The following is a 24359-nucleotide window of genomic DNA, read 5'->3' as shown; positions in this document are numbered from 1 at the left end:
GGATTATTGATGGTTGTGAACTGCCATGCTGGGAACTAAAGTCAGGTCCTCTGCAAGAACAACAAGTAGTCTAAGCACCGAGCGTCTCTTCAGTCCCGTAGCTGCAGCCTCTTTCTTGTTTCAGCCAGCTCTGTGCTGCAGTGTCTGTGCTCTCCCACCTTGTCTGCTTTCTCATGATAGTGTCTTCTCTCCTGGAATCTTTTCTAACACAGGGAGAGTCCAGTGGTCAAAGGAAATGCCCTTTTGGCCCTAAGCAGCCTTGCTGTTGTGGTGTCCAAGCACGAAGCCAGCCTTTCCTCAGATTCTGATGGAGTCCTGGAGGTGAGTTGAGGGGATTTAGGGCATGTGGGCTTTGGTTACATCTCTTCAATCCTGACTTAGGTAGCCTGGGACTAGGTTTGCAAAGTTAAATTCTGTGACTGCATCTTCAAATCCTGTTACTTGTTAGCCCTGCTGTCTTCCTGATTCACTTGTGTTTCTGTTCTGCTTTCCCCAGTGTGGTTAAGTGGTCATTTCCATCTGAAGGTGCCAATTTTACGAAACAAGGGCCGTCTTTCTGTGATTACATCACTGCTAACCAATCTTAGGAGGTTAACCAGGCTTACCGAAAGTGAACAGTGCTGTCAGAAAATGATAAATAAGCTGTGTTTACACACTGAAATGTTGTACTTTGCATTTTAATTGTAGATGTCAATGATAAAGTGCCTATCATTGTTGCAAGGCATTTATTTCTTAATTAAACATGTGGCAGGCTAGCCAATATTCATTTCCAATGTACTTTTTCAGATAATTCATATCTGTCAAAATAAAAGGCTGTGGATTTGTTCTTGTTTAAAGTTCTATTATCGGTTAGCTATCATTATCCAGATATGATGTGGCCTGAGTAGTTAAAAACAAAACAAAACACAGTCTTTGAAATAACACAGGCCTATATTTAAATTTCATGACTTTTGACCTACTAGCTGTAAACCTTTGCATAGTGAGCTACACTTTTAGAGCCTGTTTCCCAATCTCTAAGATGGATTGACAGTACTTCCCAGATAATGGTACTGCAAGAATTAAATGAATTCGCCGACACACACACACACACACACACCCCATCTCACGACAGCAGGTAAATGGTAAGCTCTTGATAACTGAAGCCATCACTAACATCGCTGTTTCTGTCCGAGAGGAGTGTTTCACGAGCCGTTTGTACTCTTGTTTTGTATTCATGTGGTTTGTTTGGGTTTTTAAGATACGGTCTCACTATATAGCCCAGGTTGGCCTCAACCTCTCTCTCCTGTTGCATTCTCACAAGTACTGGGATCCGAGCTGTCACCTGCTCTGTGTTCTCCTTTCATGGTGCTTTTCTGGATGCAAGGAAACGAACTCCCATCTGTTGAAAAAAGAACTGAAAATACATTGGATTTGGAAACCCTTGGAATTGAAGACAAAACTTAAAGGCTGGGTTTGGGCAGGAAAAAGGTAGCCTCTGACACAAGCGCTATTGGAATAGCTCAGCAGACCATTCCTGCTTGTGTCATTTGTTGTCCTTGCAGCTGCCATTTACAAGTTAGATTCACAGGGTCCTGTGCACGTGCCATTGGTAGGCTCAGAACACAGCTTCATCTGATCATTTAATTTATCTCTAAAGAACTGAGGAGAGAGAAGGAGGTGACCTTAGAAACAGCCCAGTGAATCAAGGCAACCCTTCCTTGGGTGGAAAATGTGTCTATGGTTTTGTATAGGGCACCACCTAGTACTATCTCTCCTGTGGGTCCTTGCGGTGAGACCCGTCCTGGTTAAGGGTAAGATAAGCACAGTCTAGTCAAACCTCTACTGGACCAAGGTCAGGGAGGGGTCTCTGTCCTCTGAGTCAGAAGCAAACTTTCTTTGATTGGCTAAGTGCAGATCTTCACTCTATCCCTGCCCTGGAGAGCAGCTCCTCTCTCTACCTAAGCACAAGACCCCCTCAGTGAACTTGAGATTCTTAAGTCAACTGTTTGCTTAGGCCTGCTCTAGTTCATCTGCTTTCTCACTCTTTGTAAACTGTGTGCTTTCACTAGTATTCGATGTCCTGCCTAATTTGTTGTTGGAGATACAAATAACCCAGTATCACATCCAGTGACATTGTCATCGGTGATCAGGAAAATCAGGACCGTGAGGCAAGGGCTACAGATATATATTCCATGGAGAGAAGGGGGTGCGGCCCAGGGATATTATATGAATGATAAAAGCATAATTAGTTAACATTCAAATATTTAACTTTGTTTTGTTTTAATAATGAAAAAGTTAAGGAAATGTTTCATTTCATTGAAAGATGTAACGGCGTAAATGAATGCAGACAGATTGTAAAAATATATACAGTTTTAATGGGGATTTAGACTTCCAGAACCACCGTTCCTGCGTAGACCAGGAAAGCAGAAGGGGCGGCTGGGCGCACACCCAGCAGATTTATAGGTAAACATTAGCCCAAGGCGAACACGCCCCCTAAGGCTGGGCTTAACCCTACATCTCCCCCTTTTGTCTAAATAAGACAGAACTAAACCAAATACAACTATATACAATAATAACAAATAATAAATATAACAAACAATATTGAGAACAAAAGTTTTGCTAGACATTCTATCTCAAGGAGTCTAAATAACGTAGAGATTAACTACAATTATATAATCTTCAACTCCGTCAAAGATCTGAGAAAGGAATAAATATTACTTAACAAATGAGAGATATCCAAAATGTGCAACAATTGACAGAGACAACTGACTACCTGGGCAATCACCCAAAGTCTCGTTTGCAATGTTGAGTCAACCAACTTTGGCTAAGGCCTAACATAACTGACATACCATTAATAAATGCAAGGAACTTTCTTAGAATTATCCTACCCTGTCTTGGCAAGATAAGACAATCCTGTTTCATATCTTTATCAGTAATTGAGGTATGGGCTTCTCTTAACCCCAAGGCCAGTTCTGCCAAGAAGACAAGCTCCCAGTGGAGTGTCTTTGGTGCTCAATGTTCTCTCGGGAGTAGAGTGGCGTTGCCAGGAGTAATTGTGTCTGGTTGGCACAGAATTCTAGGTTAGATTAAAGGCCATTTTCTACAGCTCTTCAAAGAGGCTGAAGATTATACTATCTATACTAAATATAATCTCTATGTATCTAAAAGACCTGATTAACCTAAAAATAAATATGACAAACATATAATTCTCAATACCTATCTAACTTGAAGACTAAAAGAATAAACAACTGTGCAATATATGAAGACAGTGATCTTCAACTGTAAACAAGTCATTACATATCAAATGTAAACAATGTTATTATATAAATAGTATCAGAGGTAGAAATGTACATTGTAATATGGTAGATGTATCAATACAATATAGACAAAGTTATAAGCATACTCTTATACAAAAATAGAGGTAGGAACACTCACATTCAATATTCAATATATCAATATACAGGAAACAGTACCAATACAATTTTCTAAAAACAGAAATTCACAAATACCAATCATCCCATCAAACCAGTTAATCCCTCCCCTTTTTTTAAAAAAAATACCCCTAATTCCATAAAATATCCCCCCATCCCCTCAACCCTGAACCAACCAGTAAAAGATGTCCCTAACCCTGAGGGCAAACTCTGTTGGGAGAGGGGACATCATCCTCTAAAATTGCTTCTAGCTGACATGGGGGCGATGTTCTTCTTAGGGGCTCCTGTGAAAGCAAATGATGGTAAAATTCCCAAATAAACCTTTGACCTAAGAAAAGTATAACTAGTCTCTGAGCGTTTTGAGAAGGTCCGGCCAGAGTGTTGTCAAAATGTGCACCATTTGAAATTGTCTCGTGCAGTTGGTACCAAAAAAACAGGTCTAATTTTAGCACTTAAAAAATATTCATGACATCATAAAAACCAGATTGAGTTGATGTTGTGGGGCCCCATCTTCATCCTGGAAACTTCAAAGATTACTGTAGGAAAATTTGTTGCTTGTTATGGGAAGTTTAAACATTAACAACAAAGACATACACTGACATATAAAGAAAGACACAGATATGAGGAAAGGCAAAGAAAGTTTATCAAGTATATAATTATTCTTATTCTGTTCCATTTCGTGGCTCCTGACCTGAGACAGAAACTCTGAAATATCTCTTATCAACAGGCTTGGGATTGAAGAGGGACTGAGTCATAGTCCAACTCCAAAACCAGCTCTACATATTTATAAAGAAATGTTTAATAAGACAGAATATGTCCATCCATCAGTAATTAAATATTCAGGGTCCCTTAAATTTTTTCAAGATGAGTATTTTCCCGTGGAGATAAGAAAAGAACCCTGCCCCCAACCTATCTCGTAAAGACTTTATCATATTTCTATTATCAAACCATATAGTACCAAGGAAAACTACAAATCCCAGAAGGATCCATAGATGTGGGGTGATAGACACCTCTTGTAAAATCTCCCATATTGTACACTCAAAAAGTCTGTTAAAGTCTTGAATGGTAACGTTTTCAGACATTTTATTTATAAAAGAAAAAAATTTTTACCTGCAATGACCAGTTCCTGCCAGTGGAAGAGTCCACTTGAGTCCACGTAGCCTAAGTCTGAAACAATTGACTCAAAACCGAAAGTTGGAGCAGACACCAAGTTGGAGCAGATAAATAGCAATTGGAGGGTGTTGTGCTTTCCTGTTGCTTTAAGGGACATGCCCACTCCCATTACCTCTGACCTGCCCGCCACCATCTTGGACCCTTCCTTTTCTGCTTCCTTGATGTGCGTGCTTTTTATTATAAGGAAGACCTGGGAATGTTGTGCTTTCCTGTCCCTTTAAGGGACAAGCCATGCCCACTGCCTGCTGCCACATGGCCCGCCACCACTGCTCTGGGATCAGCAGCTGTCTCTGCCTGGGACTGGCTGCTCCCAGGGCCCGCTGTCTGCCACCACATGGCCCGCCGCCACCGCTCGGCCGCCAGAGAGGCAGCCATTTCTGCCTGGGACTGGCCGCTCCCAGGGCCCGCTGCCTGCCACCACATGGCCCGCCGCCACCATTTGGGACCTACAACATTTCTGCTGCCTACTGCCGCGGGGAATCTTACAGCATTTTTTAAAAAAGAATAACGGGGGAAGGCCAGGAAGCCCAGCAGAGCCAAGGCCAAACTAAGCCACCCGCTCTGGAGTGGGGGGTGCCGCTGGCTCCCAGTGGTCGCCCCCAGGAGGCTCTGATTCGGGGCGGGTATCCGCAAAGCCTCACTGGGCGCCAAGATGTAAAGGCGTAAATGAATGCAGACAGATTGTAAAAATATATACAGCTTTAATGGGGATTTAGATTTACAGAACCACTGTTCCTGTGTAGACCAGGAAAGCAGAAGGGGCAGCTGGGCGCAGGCCCGGCAGATTTATAGGTAAACATTAGCCCAAGGCGAACACGCCCCCTAAGGCTGGGCTTAACCCTACAGAAAGAGCCATAGAATGCCTTAGCAAAGGCTTACATACTAACTACATATATAACCCTAAAAAATCATACATATTCTAAGATTCCTTTTCTTGGGGGGTATTTATAGTGAACTACCAGTTGTGAAGTTAATTTGCCCCATAATAATGGGGGGGGGGGGGTAATAGCTCAGAATTGAAGTTCTAGATTCTCATATTCTTTACCCCACTTTGAGTCTTTTCATACTGAGAAGCCCTGAAGGGTTAAGAGTGGAGCTTTACTTTTATTTTTATTGACCTTGCCTTTGGCCATTTCTCAATACAAAATCCAAATCTCATTATTTGATTGAAGTTGAACGTGTGTGACTAGTAACAAAAGATCTTAAGATGAATGTTTCTCACCCCATTGCCACAGGATGACTTTAAGTTTTCTCTTTAGTTAAAGGAGATTTTTTTTAAAATAATTTGTTAGGTAAATGTGTATGTAATAGACATGATATGCAATAGACAGCCGTTTGTAATAGTAAACAGAAATGCTAGAGATGTTGGTCAAACTGTTGCAGGCTAATTGGCTACTTTGTGAAAAGGTAAGTCGTAAATTTGGGACGTTTCAATTTCTTTTGGACTTTTTTCTTGTATATGTTGTTTATCATGAGACAGAGGAAATCTGAGTATATTCTGTTGTAGCCTCTGTCTTCCCACTTCTGATAAATCTTGAATAAATGTATTCTTGTCAGGGAACAGGTAAGGACATGTATTTGTCAACTCTTCCTATAGTCGAAGCAGATAAACTTTACTTTTTGATGATAGCATTATGTTATGTAACAAAGGGATGGCTGTACTCTGGACATCAAAATAAAATTTAGTGGTTTTTGTTTTCCTACCATCTTTCTATGTTTTTCCTCATCTACAGGTTCAACCTAATTTCATTCCAGTGAAGGAGTGGGTTTCCATGGTGCTTAATACCCTCCTGGTCATCGTGGACAGCCACTACCGCCCCAGAGGACAGCTCTTTTCCTGCTTTTATCATGTAAGTACAGGAAACAGAAATGACCAGTCTCACCAAGGGTTAACTCTCCTGACAGCCATTGTTCACACAAAAACCATGACATGGTGTAGTAATTTCCAGCTCTAACTGTAGCTACACCTGTAGGCTAGAGGTGTGTGTGTGTGTGTGTGTGTGTGTGTGTGTGTGTGTGTGTGTGAAGAAAGACTGGTGTGTAGGTAGGCCCCACGGTTTGGTTGATTTAGGATGTGCCCCAGGTACCAGCAGCCTGAAAGCTCTTGAGGTTTTTCTGCTGTGTAGTAAGGGTCAAAGGTTATAGTTGTGGGATACATGGTTCTCTGAATTTGTTTGGCCTTTTTGACATTATTTATAAAATGATAAAAATAGCGGTGTCCTCTGTGATGACTAAAGACTGTATGCCACCTCTCAGTTTTGAGTATTGACTTGGCACTTTATGGTACCATTCTTGTTTTCCTGGTGAAATAAAAGTTCAATTCCTTTGCTGTGTTTTTCTGCCTCACCAAAGATTGGGAAGGTGAAATTATTTAAGTTACGTGTAAGTGTTGTATTTTGAAAACAATAAAATTCTTTTTAAATACCAAGTAATCCTGTTTGGTCATGTGAAAAATGACTGCCCCCTCCTCTCCTGTCTTCACGATGGCGGCCTAATGACTGAAGTAACGGGAAATGCACATCTTGTTGTCTGACTCTCCCTTTGGGCTTGTGGAATCAATTTACTTCTGCTGTGGTGTAGAATTGTTTTGGTTTTGCTCTATCAGTAACCATTGCTTAGGGAATTACAGAGATCACGGGACAGTCAGCTGAGTGGCTGAGGATTGTAGTTGTTTGAAGAAAAATGTAGCACGGATCCAGACCTGTTGCTAAGATTATGGATTTAGCCCACAATGCATTGCTAAAGTCTTCTCTGTAAATGCCCTGCTCCCTCTTCCCTTGCCCTTGGGAAGACCGGGGATGTATTGATCTGGGGCTTAGAGTCCAATGCTAGATTTAAAAATAACTTGGTAGGTAATATAGAATTAAGTCGTAAGTTAGGTTTTGTTCAGAGAGGTCATCTATTAATGCTGGTTTGCTTGACTTGTTTTGAAGCTTATGCAGTAGTTGGGTCAGACATTTACCAGAACAAGATACTCTGTGAGATTTTCTAACATTCTGCTTGGTTCTTATGAACTAGTAAGACAGCCTCTTTATTTAGCCAGTTCAAAATTACCTCTTACCTTTTCTCCTTCTTTTTACATCACTATTCATTTTAAGACCCATTTCAAAAGTCACTTCCCTTATTTTCTGTGTTTTTTTTTAGTAACTCTGTCATTTGGAAACATTATATTAACTTGGAGTGTAATGTCCTACATACTTGATTTTTGTCCTTAAAGTACCTGAGCTTGGTGAGCAAATAGACAGAATTCAAGCACATTGTAGCGTGCTTCGACTGGGAGGCACAATGCCGCCTTTATGACACATCTGAAAACTTAGCTGGACAATAGTGAGGGTGCGGAAGAGGCTTTCCTCTCGACTGGAGACACATTTGCAGACGTATAGCATGTGGGGGGGAGCGCTCTAACGTGGGACTCTTGCAGATACTGTTCATGTTCAGCTGCCCTGTCATTCTCTTAGGGCTGTTATTCATTTCTCTCCCCATAATTGCATATCAGAAGGCACATGTAGAGCCCTCCATTTCCTTTTGAATAGCTGGTTATTGCTTTTAACCAGAAGCTTTTAGAATTTCAACTTCCCTCTTAATTAAAAGGAATTAACCCCCTGTAGGAAATAATCCATCTATTGGGTTGTGTTCCCACCAAAAATTTTGGGAGATGTGCCAATAGATCTTGTGTTAAACTTCCACCTGTTTCTCTGTAGAGAGAACTTAAACTCCTGTCCACCTCTTTTTCTTTCTTTTAAGGGCAAGTCCTAGCTTTCTGGACAATTGTAATGTAGCTTGTCTAAGAGCTGACAGCCTGACTTGGCTTTCCTATTATATGCATGCAGGCTTTTAAAAACATCAAAACTGTTTGAGTTTATATAGTGAGAGAGCCCACAACCTCTAAACATAGACACTTCAAACTCTGTCTTTGAAATTTAAAAGAACATTGCTGATTTCACTCGGCAGTGGATGGACTCATTGACTGAAATCAGGGTATGTAGCAAACACATTTAAATTCTGTTTTTTTGTCTGCAGGGCAAGTATAGAAGAAGCCTGTATTGCTGTAGTGTTTGTGTGATAGGTGTTTTAAACACATTCGTGTTTTAAACAAGAGACTAACCCCTGTTTTCTTTCTTTGGCATGTCCTAGAAGTCCTATTCTGGTGAGAACACGGCCAGCGCTATTGCGCGCTCTGCCGCTGCCACGGCTTTGTCTCTCCTTGTGCCGGTTTTTATTATCTCTTGCAAAGAGAAGGTTGAGGAAATCCTGAACATGCTGACTGCCAGGTTACCTGGGAAACCAAGTGCTGATGAATCTCAAGCCGTGCAAATCCACATGGGCCTTGCTTTGGGGATGTTTCTCTCGCGCTTGTGTGAAGAGAAACTAAGGTACAGTTGATTGAAGTATTGCTGTGTTTCCTCCTTGTGATTTAGGTGACGGACTGTAGCATGCATGCGGGTTCCTAAACATTCCGTCTGAGCAGTATGTGCTTGCTGAATTTCTGAGGTGGTTGAGTTGATTGTTTATTCCCTTAGATGGGTGAATTCTGCTGCCTTAAAATACCATCATATGGATATTAATATACTTTGGGGGTTATTATTCAAGTAACTGTTTACTTGAAAAGTATGTCAGGCTAAGATAGAAGCCCTAAGTACGCCTTTTTAACTAATAGGCATAAACAAAAGCCTTAAAGTGCTGTAAGTGAAGAAAGACTTCTCCCCTGCCCCTTCATTGTTGACATCTCCATAAGTGGGAAGGAACAACGGGGGAGTCTCATGTAGCAGAGGGGTACCAGGAGTCACTGAATCACCTGAGAATTGCATGTACCCAACTTTACAATGCTGCTTTTCTCCTCTGCCCTGGCTACACTTAATAATCTATATAGGCTCCTAATCTGTGCATATTATACTGGATGGTTTACTCAGTGTGATTTCTCATTTTTAGGCTGCTAGCATTTTCAGTGAATGGATCAAATGGAATATGAAAGACTCGGGTGGAAAATTCCACTGAGCGTCGAGTTTTCCTACATATCAATTAATCTATTTTAGTTTTGTTCATACTTGGTTTTTCCCCTGTATTTTATATTAAACCATAAAATTTTATGCATCCAGGCTGATTGTAGTGTAGTCTAACATGAATGTTTGGTTACCGTGAATATTTAATGGTAGTGACTTAGACTTCAGCCCCATCTTCCTGCACTGGAAATAGGATACAGGTAGAAACATCTAGCTATGATGTTAGCTGTTCTCATACTTCCTGGTGGGTAGCAGTTAGTGGTCCAAAACCAAACAATGGTGTTGGTGTGGATAAACTAGATGGTATCACACAATATCTATAGTGTTTGGAACTAGAGGTTAAGTTTCTGTTTGTAACTTTCAGACTTTGAACAAATGATGTGTTTCTGTTTTGTTTTTGTTTTTTGTGTAGGGGAGAATTTACTATTGCTTTGTCTGCAGAGGCTGTTCCTTTGTTCCTGGCCATCCAGACCCAAATAATCACGGAAAAACTATATTAATCTATATTAATTACAACACTGCTTGGCCTATTAGCTCAGGCTAACTCTTAACTAACTCCTACATCTTAAATTGACCCATTTCTATTAAAAATCTGTGTATTGCTACTGGACTGTGGCTTACGTGTACTGACATATTACTCCTTTGGCAGCTACATGCCGTCTTCCTTACTCCGTCTACTCTCTCTCTCTATTTCTCCCAGCCAGGCTATATTATGCCCTGCTATAGGCTGAAGCAGCTTGTTTATCAATGGTAATAAAATACATTCGTACAGAGGGGAATCCCACATCATTGCTTTTGGGAATGGATATTTCAAGCGAACATCTTTAGCTTCTGGAAACATCTGACAGATGAGTGGAGTGACTGGCATAATATCTTTAAATGACAATGAAACATGCCCAGAATATTCACAGAGGTCCAGCTCTAGATACGAACAAGGAACCTGCCCTTTGCATGGCAATTAACTCTTTCATTCCGTGTGTGTCCGATAGAACATAGCGTGTTTTGCAAAGGCCTAAGACTTAAAGTGATCTCCGCCTTTGCTGCTGCCTACAAATAGTGCTCTCCTCACTGTCTGTGTTCAGGTCTTTCTCAGGATGTTTTCACATCGATAACTGAGCCCTGGCAGCTCAGTTCTGGGTAACTCACTTCGTCCCATTCTGGCCGAGGCTCATTTCTTCAGTAACTTGTGATACGGTTCTGCACTGACTTTACGACTGTCAGGCTTGCATTGGGGGTCTATTTCATTATACTGCCTGGAAAGCCCCAAGGTGATGTGCACACATCTTCTTATCCCTCATTCCCGGGCTGCCTTCTACCCATCTCTCTCACTTGATTTTGTAGCTGCAGAGAATCCTGGGAAAGGGTTCCAGGCAGCTCATCATGGCTGAGTCACTCAGAATACTAGTAGATTGTTTATTTGATTGTTTTGTTTTTTTAAGATACAGTCTCTCTATGCAGCCTTGCCTGTCCTGGAACTCAATATGTAGACCAGGCTGGCCTCGCAATCAGAGGTCTGCCTGCCTCTACCTCCTAGAGGATGGGATTAAAGGTGTGTGCTACCATGCCTGGCCCTGAGTACCTGTAGATTCTAACTTTGCTCAACAGCATCCTTTTCTTGGGACCTGTGTCTTGATAGTGTAGTCACCAACATGGAATTATCCCTGGTTCCACTGGCTCGTTTCTTTTAGAGCAGAGAATTCAGAAATAGTTACCTTTTTCTACTGGTAGGTGTTTTACTCATTAGTCACATTCACTGTTACCTTTCCAGACCATCTTTTGTTTTTTCCTAAAACCAAGGCTATGGGTGGGAAAGATGGCCCCGTGGTGACGAGTGCTTACTTCTTTTCCAAAGGACCTGAGTTTGGTACCCAGTACCTTGTTGGGTGGTGGCTCACAACTACCTGGAAGCCCAGCTCCAGGGCCTTTGGTTTGTAAGAGAGCCTGTACTCCTATGTGCATGGCACTCTACACAGGCACCATACACAGACACAAGTGAGAAACAAAACGAATCTCAGGAATATAATTTAGGATGTGGACTGGGGAGATAACTCAGCGATGAAGAGCACTGATGCCAGCTCCCACAGGACTGCTCACAAACATCTCTAAGGCCAGACCCAGGCCTTCCAATGCCTTGTTCTGGCTTCCTTGGGCACCAGGCACGCACATGATACACAGACAAATGTGGGCAAAATATTCATGAATGACATAAAATAAAAATAATTTCAAATAAAGGTAAGTATCAGGAAAGCTGTGGTCTTGAAATGGGTCGTAATATCAAGTACCCATAAGAGAACATGCCCGCACTTCATTGTTCTCAGGGTAGATTCTCCCTCCTGCAAGAGAGAGACTCACCACAGTCAGTCTGGCTTATGATTCTCCTAAATATGAATTCCAAACTAGGACTTATTGAGGAGGTACGTTACACCAAGCTTGTTGCCTCTGCCATAACCTCTAAAGCAGGGGTTCTCAACTTTCCTAACACTCCAACCCTTTAATACAGTTCCTCATGCTGCTGTGACCCCAACCATAACATCATTTTGTGCTACTTCATAGCTGTAATTTTGCTACTGTTATGAATTGTAATGTAAATATCTGATGCAGGATATGTGATGTGTGGCCCCACGGGGCTCACGACCCACAGGCAGAGTAATAAAACGTGACTGAGGAAGCCCGCAGCTTTGCCAGAAGAAAGAGCCAGAGTGCCTGCTTAAGTTTTCTCTTACTATCCAGCCTTAGTTCTCACTAAGACCATTATATAAACGAGTTGTTATACAGAAGCAGAAATATGTAGGTCTAGGGAATTTCCCCCTTAAAAATATATAATTAAAGGGTTTAAGGAGAACTGACAACCCATTCAACTGAGACATGAAATCACAAGCTGTGTCCCTAGTAAGAGAGATTTGGGGGGATTGATAACTGTATCCATAGTTTCATTACATTTTCTACCAAAGTATCACTTTACATTCTTAGAAATTTGAGATTTTGTTCTTCAATGTTTTAAAATTTTAATACAAAGTGTAAAAATCGAAAGAACTTTTTAGGCCTTATTGTTTGTCATTTGTTTCTCACATATTTTAGAAGTCACCTGCTCGCACTTCCTGCTTCCTCAGTTAATATTATTTCCTTCTTGGGTCTCTGAGGAAGTTGAAGGCTAGATAGTTATAGCTTGCCTTGTTTACCAGACTCAAAAAAAGAAATTCAATAAGAAATGTAAAATATAAAAGGTTGAGAGACATAAAAAGATAATTTTGAACTGGTAATGCAAATTAGACTAGAAAGTGAATTAGTACAACACTTTGGATTCAGCAAGATAGGATAGATAATGGAGTATTTCCTCTGAATTTGTCAAGTGCAAATGGACTGGACATTGTTGCTTATTGCCGGTATAAATTGTATATACTTATTATACTTATTGTATACAGGTTTTCTTATACTAGTTATAGCCTTCTTTTTTAAAATTTTAGAGAAAAAGGGGAAACGTAGTTATATTTTGTTTAACAAATAAAATTTGCCTGAAGATCAGAGTACAGAGCTAAGCCACTAGAGGCCAGGGAGTGGTGGCACACGCCTTTAATCCCAGGACTCAGGAGACAGAGGTAGGCGGATCTCTGTGAGTTCAAGGCCACCCTGGGCTATACAAGAGTCCAGAACTTGGGATCACAGGCCTTTAACCCCAGCACTAGGGAGGTGGAGACAGGAATGATATGACTGGGTAGGGAGAGGATTATAAGGCCGAAGGAGACAGGAGCTCAGACAGTCTGAGGTTTGGTGGGGACAGATGGAGTCTGAAGATGCAGTGTGAGGACAGGCTTCTTCCTTCGGTTTGAGCATTGGTAGAGGTAAAAGAACTCTCTGGTGGCCGGCCGCTCTGCTTCTCTGATCTTCAGCATTAACCCCTGTATCTGACTCTGGGTTTTTATTATTAAAACCTACTAGAATTTGTACTACACTCTTCAAAAACCTAATTACTGAATATTTTTTCTTAGTTTCCCTGTCTACAAATAAGCATATATGAGCGACCAATATTGTTATTACCTTTTTATATATAAAGAAGTGCTGATGTTTCCAGTAGATATTGACAGAAAAAGACTTTCTTTGTAACACTTTGGCTTTTTTATTAACATTTATTTATTTGTGTATTGTGGGGGGGGCGTGTATGCTGTTACACATCAGAGGACACCCTGTGGGCATCATGGGACTCCTTCCACAATGTTGGCTCTGGGGATTAAAGTCAGATCAGCAGGCTCTGTGATGTGTTAGACCAGCACCGTACCTGCTGAGCCTTTGTTTGCTGCATGGTACTGGGGATCACTTCCGGAGTCTGTGCACTCTGGGCGAGCACTCCGCCACTGAGCCTCACACTCCCAGACATGTCATGCACTGTGAACATTTGAGTGGTTATTAATAATCCATCATTCCTGTCTCCTTATCTAGTGACATGTCTGGCCAGCAGATGAACCTTCTTCTGATAAAGTCCTTGGATGCCCTGGAAAACTGCTGTTTTGACCCCAGCCTTGAACACAAGTACGTTGGTTCCCTTCATAACCAGTGCTCAGAGTGCTTGCTACTTGCAGCAAGCCTTGAGTGCCATGGTGAAGTATTTGCAGGATCTGATCATGAGTTCCTTTGCAGAGTGTTCAGTAACAGTTGGAAAGAATCTTTCATTGAAAACTTCTTTGTTCTAAAACCCTCTCATCGGTGGGCGTTTGGCTTAAATGCAGAGCAGCGAGTGCTGTTGTGTAACTTTAACCTGTTACCGAACATCAGTGTTGTTTTGTACTTGTACGTGAGGCATGGATCTGGTGGCCAGGTAACCTCACTTAGCCTTTTTTCAAAATTTGCTGAAATTATTTGAATATGAGTGGGCAAAGAGAGCTTCTGATGGTTTGAATTTAATTGTAAAGCCATGGGTGGAGGAACCAATGGAAAGGACCATTGATTATATCAGGCTTCACAATCTGTTTTAACAGGAATGGGTCTTCCTTCTACCCCCATTTGAACGTTATGCCTTTTCAGTGTTTTTTCTTGAAAATTAAATACCTTAAATTTCATGGTTTTATTCTAATATTGAAAGATAACAAAAATGGAAAGTAATCATAAAAGAATAATAATGTAAAAACTGCCAGGTGGTGGTGGCACATGCCTTTAATCCCAGCACTTGGAAGGCAGAGACAGGAGTTGAAGGGCAGCCTGGTCTACAAAGCGAGTTCCAGGATACTGAGGACTGTTACACAGAGAAACCCTGTCTTGAAAAACAAACAAACAGAGTAAGAACTGTCTAACTTACTGTTACAGATCTACTCTCTAATCGATTTCCGTGGCTTGTATGGGTGAATAAGATGGATTGATTAGGCTATGTGGAATATTATTAACAATAACGTTTACTCTTTTGATTTCTGTGGTTTGGAATCTCAGGTCTGAATCCTGTGGGGCATTATTTGTAGAGATCACAATAGATTAGAAGCAACAGTTCACCTTTTCTGTTGTGCTTCTGTACTGTCCAGCTTCTCAGGCTCAGAGTAACAAAGAGTAGCTAAAGTAGTGATGCAGCCATATAAAGGAAAGGTTATGGAGGGTTTTTATGACAAAAAAGTTAATCTCTGTAGTAGGAGGCAGTGATGAGATTTTGTCTGTATGCAGGGTAAGAGTGAATAGAAACCTGACAGTTCATCAAGTCCTTCAGGATCTTGTGACATCTTTAATGTGTGGTGTGAATACGGGAATGGAGTCTGATGGCACCTTTGGTGTCTTCTGAATATAGAAAATTAGTAGCGAGAGGAATAAGACCGTGGTTATTATTTGGATCAAATGACAGGTTGAGATTTTGAGTCTAATATATGCATCACTATTATTGTCTCCGTAGCCTCCAGGTAAGAAACCCACCCCTGTCCTTTCCTTCCTTCCTTACCTGTCCTTCCAGGGCACTCACTGTAGCCGTGGATCAGGATATTAGAATGTTGTGGAAAAGCTTGCAGTTCAAACACTGCAAGGTCTTAGACAACTGGAACAATGGAGAACATCTCACATACGGTTCCCATTCATTTCCAGGGAAGTTTTTAAGGTGGAATAGGTGTTTATTTACTTAAAGGTGTCATGTCTAAGTATATTTAACCTTAACTTTTAGTTTTGTGATTGGTAATATTCTCATTTCCTCGTTCTTATCTTCACTCTTGATTCTTATCTTCATATTGAAGAGCAGTGTTTGAGAGTGTGCTTGGACAGGGGATCAGTCAGTCTGTCAGAGGAACGAAGAACAGGAACACCTCCTCATTGGGTCCATCAAAGCCCAGTTAAAGGTCCAGACTTCCAAACAGCCTTCTCCTTCCTATTCAAACTTCAGAATTCCTACCGTTAGTGGAGCTCAGTATTTCCTCATTTTGGGGCCTGGGTGAAGTTCTTTCTTCGTTTCAGGTTTTTCTGGAACTTGTTAATCCTCTGCATTTTCATATCTGTATCCTGGGTACTTAAATCCTAAACCCTAATTGCAACAGAAAGAGAACTATAGACAGGCCTTTTCTTCAGTTTTCTCTATAAAGAAAGACTCTGAGCTGACACCTTTTCGTAGTCACATGCTTTATAGGTGGTACAATTAAGGAGTGGGCCTAGGACCATTTTTCTTTGTCTTGTGTAAACACAGTTCCATGGGAAGAAAACATCATCATTAGTTGTTATTATTATTATTATTATTATTCATAAGCATCATTGACATGCAGATGTTACCCACTATTACTTGGCCCAGGCTTTATTGCCTGGCATATAGCATATTCCTTTGTCTAAAGAAATTGCCAGAGTTTAGGGTAACCCCCCCCCAACCAGGGAGATAATGAATAGGGCAACCCCCACCCCCATGGAGATAGTGAAACCATTGCTGAGACGTGGTTAGTAGATGACCCAGGAGTGTGCTACCTCGAGTGATAGAATTCTACCAGAACACATTCACCAATGAGTCAACGGATGAGGCCCTGCTGAGTGAACACCTGGGCCGGATGTCTGGTCCTATCGCTAGCTTTTGCTGCCACCTAGTGGCGCTATTTTTGCCATTGCAGTTCTGACAGCCCTAATTGTGGTCATGTTATTCATCAATGACCTGAGCTTTGGTTAATTACTATTGAGCTGTTACAAATACAATAACATTTAAATTGTGCTTTGTAAAGGGCAAAGTGCTATACAAATGTTAACTGTTATTAGAACTAATTATTGTGTGGCTTGTACCTGCTCTGCAGGATTGCTAACAATAAGCTAGGCAATTCAAGATTCATCTGTGGTTATTTTAGACAAGTACTATTGTTATATCTCAGGTGATATGACGGCACGAACATCAGAATGGGGCATTCTTTTATGACTTATCTTGGCGATATTTCCCTTTTTCCCCTGAGACAGGGCTTCTCTGTGTAGCTCTAGCTGCCCCAGAACTCACTCTGTAGACCAGGCTGTCCTTGCACTCACAGTGATCCACCTGCCTCTGCCTCTCTGAGTGCTGGAATTAAAAGCGTGCACCACTACCACCAAGCGATGGTGATCTTTTAATATATTGTGATATGATATCCAATAAGTGTGTGTGTGTGTGTGTGTGTGTGTGTGAGTGTGCACGCGTGTGCACATATGCATGCACCCAATCCAAGCATGCCCAGGAGGCCCTGGGAGTGTTCATTGCGTTTTAGGCTAGGGCCTCACACTGCACTTGAAGCCTACTATTTTTGCTGGAATGGCTTGCCAACAATTTCCTAGGGTCTGTTTGTCTCTTCCTGCTGAAGTTACAAGCTCACGTGACCCTGTCCAGCTTTGAGTCGGTCTTACACACTGGGCCATTTCTCCAGCCTTATGTAGAGCCTTGGAGTTAAAGTTTTTTTTCTACATTTTTAGGATTCCCATAGCATATTTACGCTAGTAATTCCAAAAGCACAGCGGAATATCTAATGATATCATTTGCTTTGAATTTAGCTATTGGGAGCAGCAACCCTGAACTCCTTTTTGTTTTCAGTGAGCAGAATACATGCAGGCTACCTCTGCCCGAGGCATTTGTGGTTTAGAGCTGGCAGATATATCCAGAAGATTCTAGACTAAGCTAAGTAGGTGGAAATGGTGAGCTAATCATTTGAGTAATTTTTAAGACTTAGGACTTTTTAAGATGTGGAAGATTTTAAATGAAATGAATAAAGCCTTAGGAATATTTTCTGGGTGCATACTATAAATTGGGGGAAGAAACAAGGAAATCTTTTAAAAGGTCAGTGGGTTATTTTGGTTCAATCTTGAACTAAATGAGCTGTAGATATCTAACTTATTTAGAATATTCAGCATATGTATATTGACATGCACACACAGAGTTAGATTGTATATTCATTTGATGTGACAGACAGTTAATGTTTCATGCCTGAATAGAGTTGTAACCATGCCTTAGAATGCTGGCCTAAGAAGTCACATGTCCCTTTAAACCTTTATGCCTGTGTCCTTTGAGGTGTTGAAGGAAAGCTTCAGCCCAGGGCACCTTGAAAAGCGGACTCCACAAAATGGCTTGTTGATTTAGAACAATAAGCCCCAGTTTTATTTGAGCTTTGAGAGAAATAATCTGTCCATGCAAATACAATATCCGTCTTTCTTCGCTTAGTTTGGCAAGAAACAGAAATTGTGTTTTCCTGATTGGAAATTTTATGTAATATGTTCAGTTTTACATCCAATTAAACAAAAGCATCAGGAATTGTGCATGTATGCCCCCCTTTTTCTGTAGGTATTCTGTATACCCAATACTCATAAAACTCCCGTGGCCAATTCCTTAGCATTCATCACATTCTGTATCAGTCCTTCCGTGCACCCAGCTGAAGACCACATACTGAGGATACTATATGGGGGGGAAAAGAAGATAGCCACTGTCAAAGAACTCTGGAATTCGAGAAGAAACAGTCCCCCAAATAATCCCTTTTCGTAATTTATAACTAAAATTGTAGAGTATAATTTAATACAGGGGCTATGGGAGAGTTTTAAGGAGATTTCCTGCTGGGATTCCAAGGAAGAACCATTTGAAATCTGAAGGATAAGTAGCAATTACATAGTTAAAGGGAGAGCAAGGTCAGGTTTGTCAAAATATGAATCAAATTGTGTCTAATTATAGCTCTGTTTAATTCTGTCTCGGTTTCACGTATGTCAATATGGAAGCATAGCTAAAATCCTCCCTGTAGGTTCTAATGAAAACAAAAGCTTTAAATCCATACTAATCAAGAGTAGCCTTCCTTAAGAAATGCAGTCCTGGGGTGCTGGGGCGCTAGGTGTCAGTTTTAGCTGGTGGGAAATGCATTCATTAGCTGCTGAGCTCCTGTGAGCTGGAGCAGCAATCCTGCCTGTCTGGATGTGGGCTGAGTTAGTTTCTCCACACAGGACTCCCTTGTGTTGCTTATTATGCAACAGAAACTAGAAAAACAGTAAAAGTTATCTTATTGTGGGTGTCATCATAACATCACGCAGAGCCCAAGAGGGGCCTTAGACATGGCAGATGGAATTGAAGGCTGGGGCTTCCCTCTTCTGGAAGTTTCCTGTGTAATCTTGAGCACATCTCTAAGGCTATCTCACCCTCCAGGTGTCTGCTCTCAGGTGTGGACACTGTTGGCACAGAGTTGTTGGGGGTATGAGGCTAGAGTGTTCATAGCAAGGTTCTTGATGCCAGCCAAAGGCATAGATGTCATTAATGAGAAAAAATGCTTTCCATGTGGATATTGGAGAAAAGCCCAGGAAGCCTGCTTTAGCTCTGTATATCATGATGAGGGGGATGTCAAACAAGCACCAGCATGTTTTCTGAAATGCTGGTATTACCTCCAGTTGAAAAGCAACAGGAATGAAAATACTTTAGAAAGGAAAATATGGCCACAGGTGCACTGTATTATACTGACTTGAAGTTTCTTGATAATAATTCTTTTCTTTAAATGGTATGTGTCCTTTCAGGGCACTGGGATACAAAGCCCCAGATTCCAGTTGAATTGTCACAAGGGTAACTTTTGACAAGCCTGTCATTTGCCCATTTTCTCTTCTGACCCAGTGGTACTCTCAGAGATCAGAGGGGAAAGAAGGATTAATGTCATTGTGCACAGATGAATACACAGTTTCTTTAAGAAAGAGATTCCACTTGTTGGAGTTGACTGGGCAACACAAGCCCTCAGCACCACTGTGTCTTGCACCGCTCCCATCCATAACCAGAGCTCCTGAGCACCCACCTTGGAATTTAGCCTGTCTCTCCTTATGCAGCACAGGCCAGAGGGCCTTTCTGTGAGGGCAGAAACAGCTGTTTATCACCAGTTTTAGTCAAGCTCCGTGTTTGTGTCCTGTGGGATATCTGATGTGTGGTTGTTGGTGCTAGGATGTGTGTATGGGAAAGAGCTCTGTGTGTGTGATTGTGTATGTGTGCACACACGTGCGTGTGTCTCATTTTTAGGCCTGGGCTAGGGTTTGAAACTAGAGCTGCAGGCATGTAAGTCAGGTGCATTGCTAATTGCTACAGCCCCCACCCTGCTGCATATTTGTCTTGATATAAACTCTTTGTTTCGAGAAAAGAGGTCAGGGGTTCATGTCAGAAGCCACAGTGTTGCTGGAACCAGACAGAAGCAGAACCTTGCCGTCTACTCAGCTTCGGAACGCATGAACTCCTGCGTGAGTGTGGAGCAGTCATATTGTGTGTGATTCTGACTCTGTCTCTTTTGCATTCCAAGCACCGGCTGTGTATTGGGAGTTGGACTCGCCCTGTCCCTCATGAGCCACAGCAGCCACACGGAGTCCCGAGTTCATGTGGCAGCATCTCTGCGGAAGCTGTCTACCTACCTAGATGACAGTGCTAGCCAGAGCAGGACGTTTCAGGAGGTAGGACGCGGGGTCATCTCGCCCTGCTCAGCTGTCTTCTGCTTTCTCATTGCTGCTGCTCTTTTTGCCTTAGAGTTTAGTAACCCTGGAACTGAAGTTTTCAGTTACAGGTACAAATAGGCAGAAAATCAAAATGGCAAGCCACCTATATTACATCACGAGGCCTCCAAATTGCACTTAGACTTCAATGTGGTGTCGGAGATGAAACCACTGGAGAACACAGAAACCCCCAGCAGCATCACTCCAGCACTCCCCAAGAACTGCAGCTTCTGGGGACTAACTTGAGGGTTTTCAGAACTGTCCTCAAGTGAAATGTAACTTTTAAACAAGTCAGAAACAAGCTTAAGAAACGACAAATAAATGCCTACTAGTATGAAAAATTATTGAGGAAATTCCCTTTACCATATTTGGTAAAAAGGCTTATTTTCCACCCTGGTATGGCAGAAAAAGATGCAAAGACTTGGTGTGACACCATTGCCGTGTGTGACCCATGTTTAGCGGGGATGCTTTAGGTGTGCGGCATGTCTTCTCTGTTGTGCCCAGGTAAAGCTGCACTGCCTGCTCCTGCCTATGGGAGGGGCAGGGATGACCTTGTGGCCGGGCCAGATTCTCCCTCTCATTAGAGCAGATTCTCTTTTCTCCCAGCCTGCCCACAGGCTATTGATGGGTACATAATGGCTGTTGTGTTTCCCTGCTCAGCTCCTCTTCTTTCAGCAGTGCGACTTGTTGAATTGGGGAATTTCTTTGTGGCCCAGAGAGTTGAAGTTTTGTTCTAGGTATGCACTGCATTTCCAGTTTAAAGTAGTGTGGAGCGTGATTTACAAATGTGCGTGCATACATATATATGTGTATGTATATAGTGTGCGTTTGTGGGTGTGTGTGTCAAAGAAAGAACAATTTGATTAATCGATGAAGACAAGGTTATTGTACAGATGCTTTTGTCTGCTGTGATGTTTTGATTAATAAATCCTCCAGCAAGTGGTTTTGCCCATCCTCAGATGTTTTATATCTGGCTTCTTCCTTGGAAGCTACTTGTATTTTTATGCGTCAGCCAGCACTGGGAGTTGAACAGCATCATATGAAAGGGTTTGGTGGTGAACATGGGAGGTAGCAAGAAGGGGTCTGCAGAAACTGGCTTTCTCAAACTGACCCTGCAGATGGAATTTTAGAAGATGCCGAAGTATTACCTCTGCTCCCTTTATCGGTTTTTATTTATTTATTTGTTCTTATATCCATTCATTTACTTACTAAGTTTCACACCTATACAATGGCAACCACAAAAAATAGCAGAAACAAGTCCTCTCAGTTTTACATAATTCATCTAACTCCCAAGCCTGCATTCCTGTTCACTGATGCTCTCAGGCCCCCGCAGGGAATGAAAGCACAGCTGTGTTTCACGTCTTTCCTGTTCTTTCCTGTGAGTCTGGAGTGGAGTGCACGGCACGTTTTAGTTGGTAAAGATCTAATTCCTTATGGTGTTGACATTACTGTGGTGGCATCAAGCTGCAAGCAACTTTGGTTTGGAGACAGAAGACCCACATTTGAATCCTGGTTTCGTCTCATAACTATTTGCATTTGAGCCTCCAAATCCTATCTAAAATGATCCCCGTCTTGACCCCGTTATAAAACAGAATATAAATCACACAGCAAACTGTTAGCCAGTCTGGAGTATCTATATCTAAATTCAGCTCTTCTGGGGAATTTGACAGATGAGCGATAGCACCTAAGCCAAGGTCTTTGATTTTGCCTGCGAGCAAACATTTTTTCTGCTGTGTTTTCTTCTTAGGTCCTTGCCTATACTCTCAGCTGTGTGTGTACATCGGCATTCAGTGCTGGCATTATTGAGGCCGTGGAGGCTGAAGATATTATGAGCAAGCTTCAGCTGTTGGTAGAGAGCAACCAGCAGGTCGGGACACGTGCTCTGATGAATTCTCCCCTTGAGTTTCATGCTGCCTTCTAGTTACTTAGACTGGTGTGGACTCTGTTGTATCTAGAACTGGTGAAAAGTCTGATAACTCTTTGCTGTCACCGTTGTAGCCAGCAGCCACTGGCTACCAGGTGCCTTTCTCACGTTTTATCTCTCAGCTTCTGTGGATGTTTGGCTGAAAATATAATGATTTTTTTTTAGATGTTGAGACAGAGTCTAGCTCTCACTGAACTTGAACTCGGTATGTAGATCAGGCTGGCCTTCAACTCATAGAGATCTGCTTGCCTCTGCCTTCCCAATGCTGTAATAAAGTGTGCACCACCATGTGCGTCTTCATTGTGGTGTTTTTCTCTTTCTCAGATCATTACTCTGTATCCATAAAATACCCAGTATGTGCTAGTATGAGATGCAGGAGAAGAAAGGAACTGTAAGGGGGAAGGAATTTAAGTTTATAGGAGCTGGTCTTCCTGTAAGTTTTCAGAATATGTTCTGCAATAACAACGCCAGGAGTGCTCATACACTACACATGTTGTGGCGTGTTTTTTTTGCTTAGGAGGGGATTTTAACCTTGGGTGGTGAACCTCGGGCTTTTCACACATACCTTGTTCTGAGAATTTAGAGCTACTGAGCTATCAATTGACAGGACAGAATTGTTCTTCTAAGATAAACTACACACAGCAGCAGAATTCCTTACAGTAAGACTCTGTTTCCAAAGTCCACATCAAACTTTGGGATAGGAACTTTAGAAATGCTTGTTTTGCTCTGTGTATTATAAATGTTCTATATGAGTCCTTACCTATATATATTTTTCCCTTTGCCCCTATTTTTATTTGTACCAGACTTCGGGCTTTGCGCTGGCATTAGGAAATCTGGTTCATGGTTTGTCTGTGTGTGGACATGGAAAAGCTGAAGACTTGGGCAACAGACTCCTCCCCAACTGGATTAAGGTTGTCCTGGCAGAGGTAAGAGTCACGTGTATACTGTTAAATAATTTAAAGGAAAAATAGCTGATTGATTGGATTCCTTATAGGAACTGCTAAGATACATAGCCTAACAATAAATGAAGAGGTAATTTCAGGTGAAAATGGCATCTATACCTTTAGTCCCTTCTAAGTACAGTCAACCATTACAGGTTGTCTTATTTTTTAAAAATTGGCTACTTGATAGGGCTTTACTTGTAAAACAATATTATGGTTTTCTGGACAAATAGAACCAAAAAACGCCACCTATGATATAACAGCTTTAGTATTTTTGTTTTAGTCTGCTGTTATTTCATGGTCAGGTATTAATTGTCAGTTGTATTGACCCTATACATTTGTCTATTGTTATTTCATGGTCAGTTATTAATTATTATTTGTATTGATCCTATACATTTGTCTGTTGTTATTTCATGGTTACTTATTAATTGTCAGTTGTATTGACCCTATGCATTTGTTATAATTTCAGTCACTGACCTTGCTGTGCGCAGCAACTTATATAGATATCACACCCAAGGTGTGCTTTGCCGTTGACTGTTTCAATTCTTGGTTTGCAGGGTTCCTCCACCATGCTCTGTCTCGCAGCCCTTCATGGTCTGGTGGCGCTGGTAGGCTCAGATGTGGATGTCATGCAGGTAAAGCCAGGAAACCCGAATGCGTACATAACCATAGCAACAGTAGGGTGGCATTGGCTTAATATCCTAGGGGAAGAGGAGTTTGTGTTCATGGCGATAGTTACTCTGCGTTTTCAGTGCCTTGCTCTGAGAAAAAGTACTCCTGGCTGAGGATTCTTTCTGTAGAGATTGCTCTTTGTTTGGTTTAATTCATAGGAATCAAGCCTCTTAAAGTAGGTACTTTTCATAGACTTTCCTACCCGAGAAAGTAACTGAACCCTAAGAAATTTCAAAATTCACTCATAAGGAATTTCAATTCATATCTATAATATTCAAGTTTAAATCTTTGCAAGTGTTTTATTCTGAAACACTATTCTAGTGGACAGAAGTGTGTGTAAGTATATCACAGTTCTGAATTA

At 41.6% G+C, this 24359-nt stretch overlaps 1 protein-coding gene across 1 annotated transcript in view; it reads left to right on the top strand.

Moving 5' to 3' along the window:
- Positions 1 to 24359, top strand: part of Focad (focadhesin) — a 286838-nt gene that overhangs the window by 222348 nt on the left and 40131 nt on the right. The window contains exons 25-32 of the mRNA XM_041651620.1: positions 213 to 321; positions 6317 to 6433; positions 8718 to 8956; positions 14018 to 14107; positions 20275 to 20422; positions 22209 to 22328; positions 23189 to 23311; positions 23884 to 23961. Coding sequence (XP_041507554.1) covers positions 213 to 321; positions 6317 to 6433; positions 8718 to 8956; positions 14018 to 14107; positions 20275 to 20422; positions 22209 to 22328; positions 23189 to 23311; positions 23884 to 23961 — 1024 coding nt within the window. The remainder of the gene's footprint in view (positions 1 to 212; positions 322 to 6316; positions 6434 to 8717; positions 8957 to 14017; positions 14108 to 20274; positions 20423 to 22208; positions 22329 to 23188; positions 23312 to 23883; positions 23962 to 24359) is intronic.

Source organism: Microtus oregoni, unplaced genomic scaffold (genome assembly GCF_018167655.1).
Source record: "Microtus oregoni isolate MIOR12 unplaced genomic scaffold, Mior012 000005F_ref0000423, whole genome shotgun sequence".
Classification (NCBI taxonomy): Eukaryota; Metazoa; Chordata; class Mammalia; order Rodentia; family Cricetidae; genus Microtus; species Microtus oregoni.
This window is presented reverse-complemented; position numbering and strand designations above follow the sequence as displayed.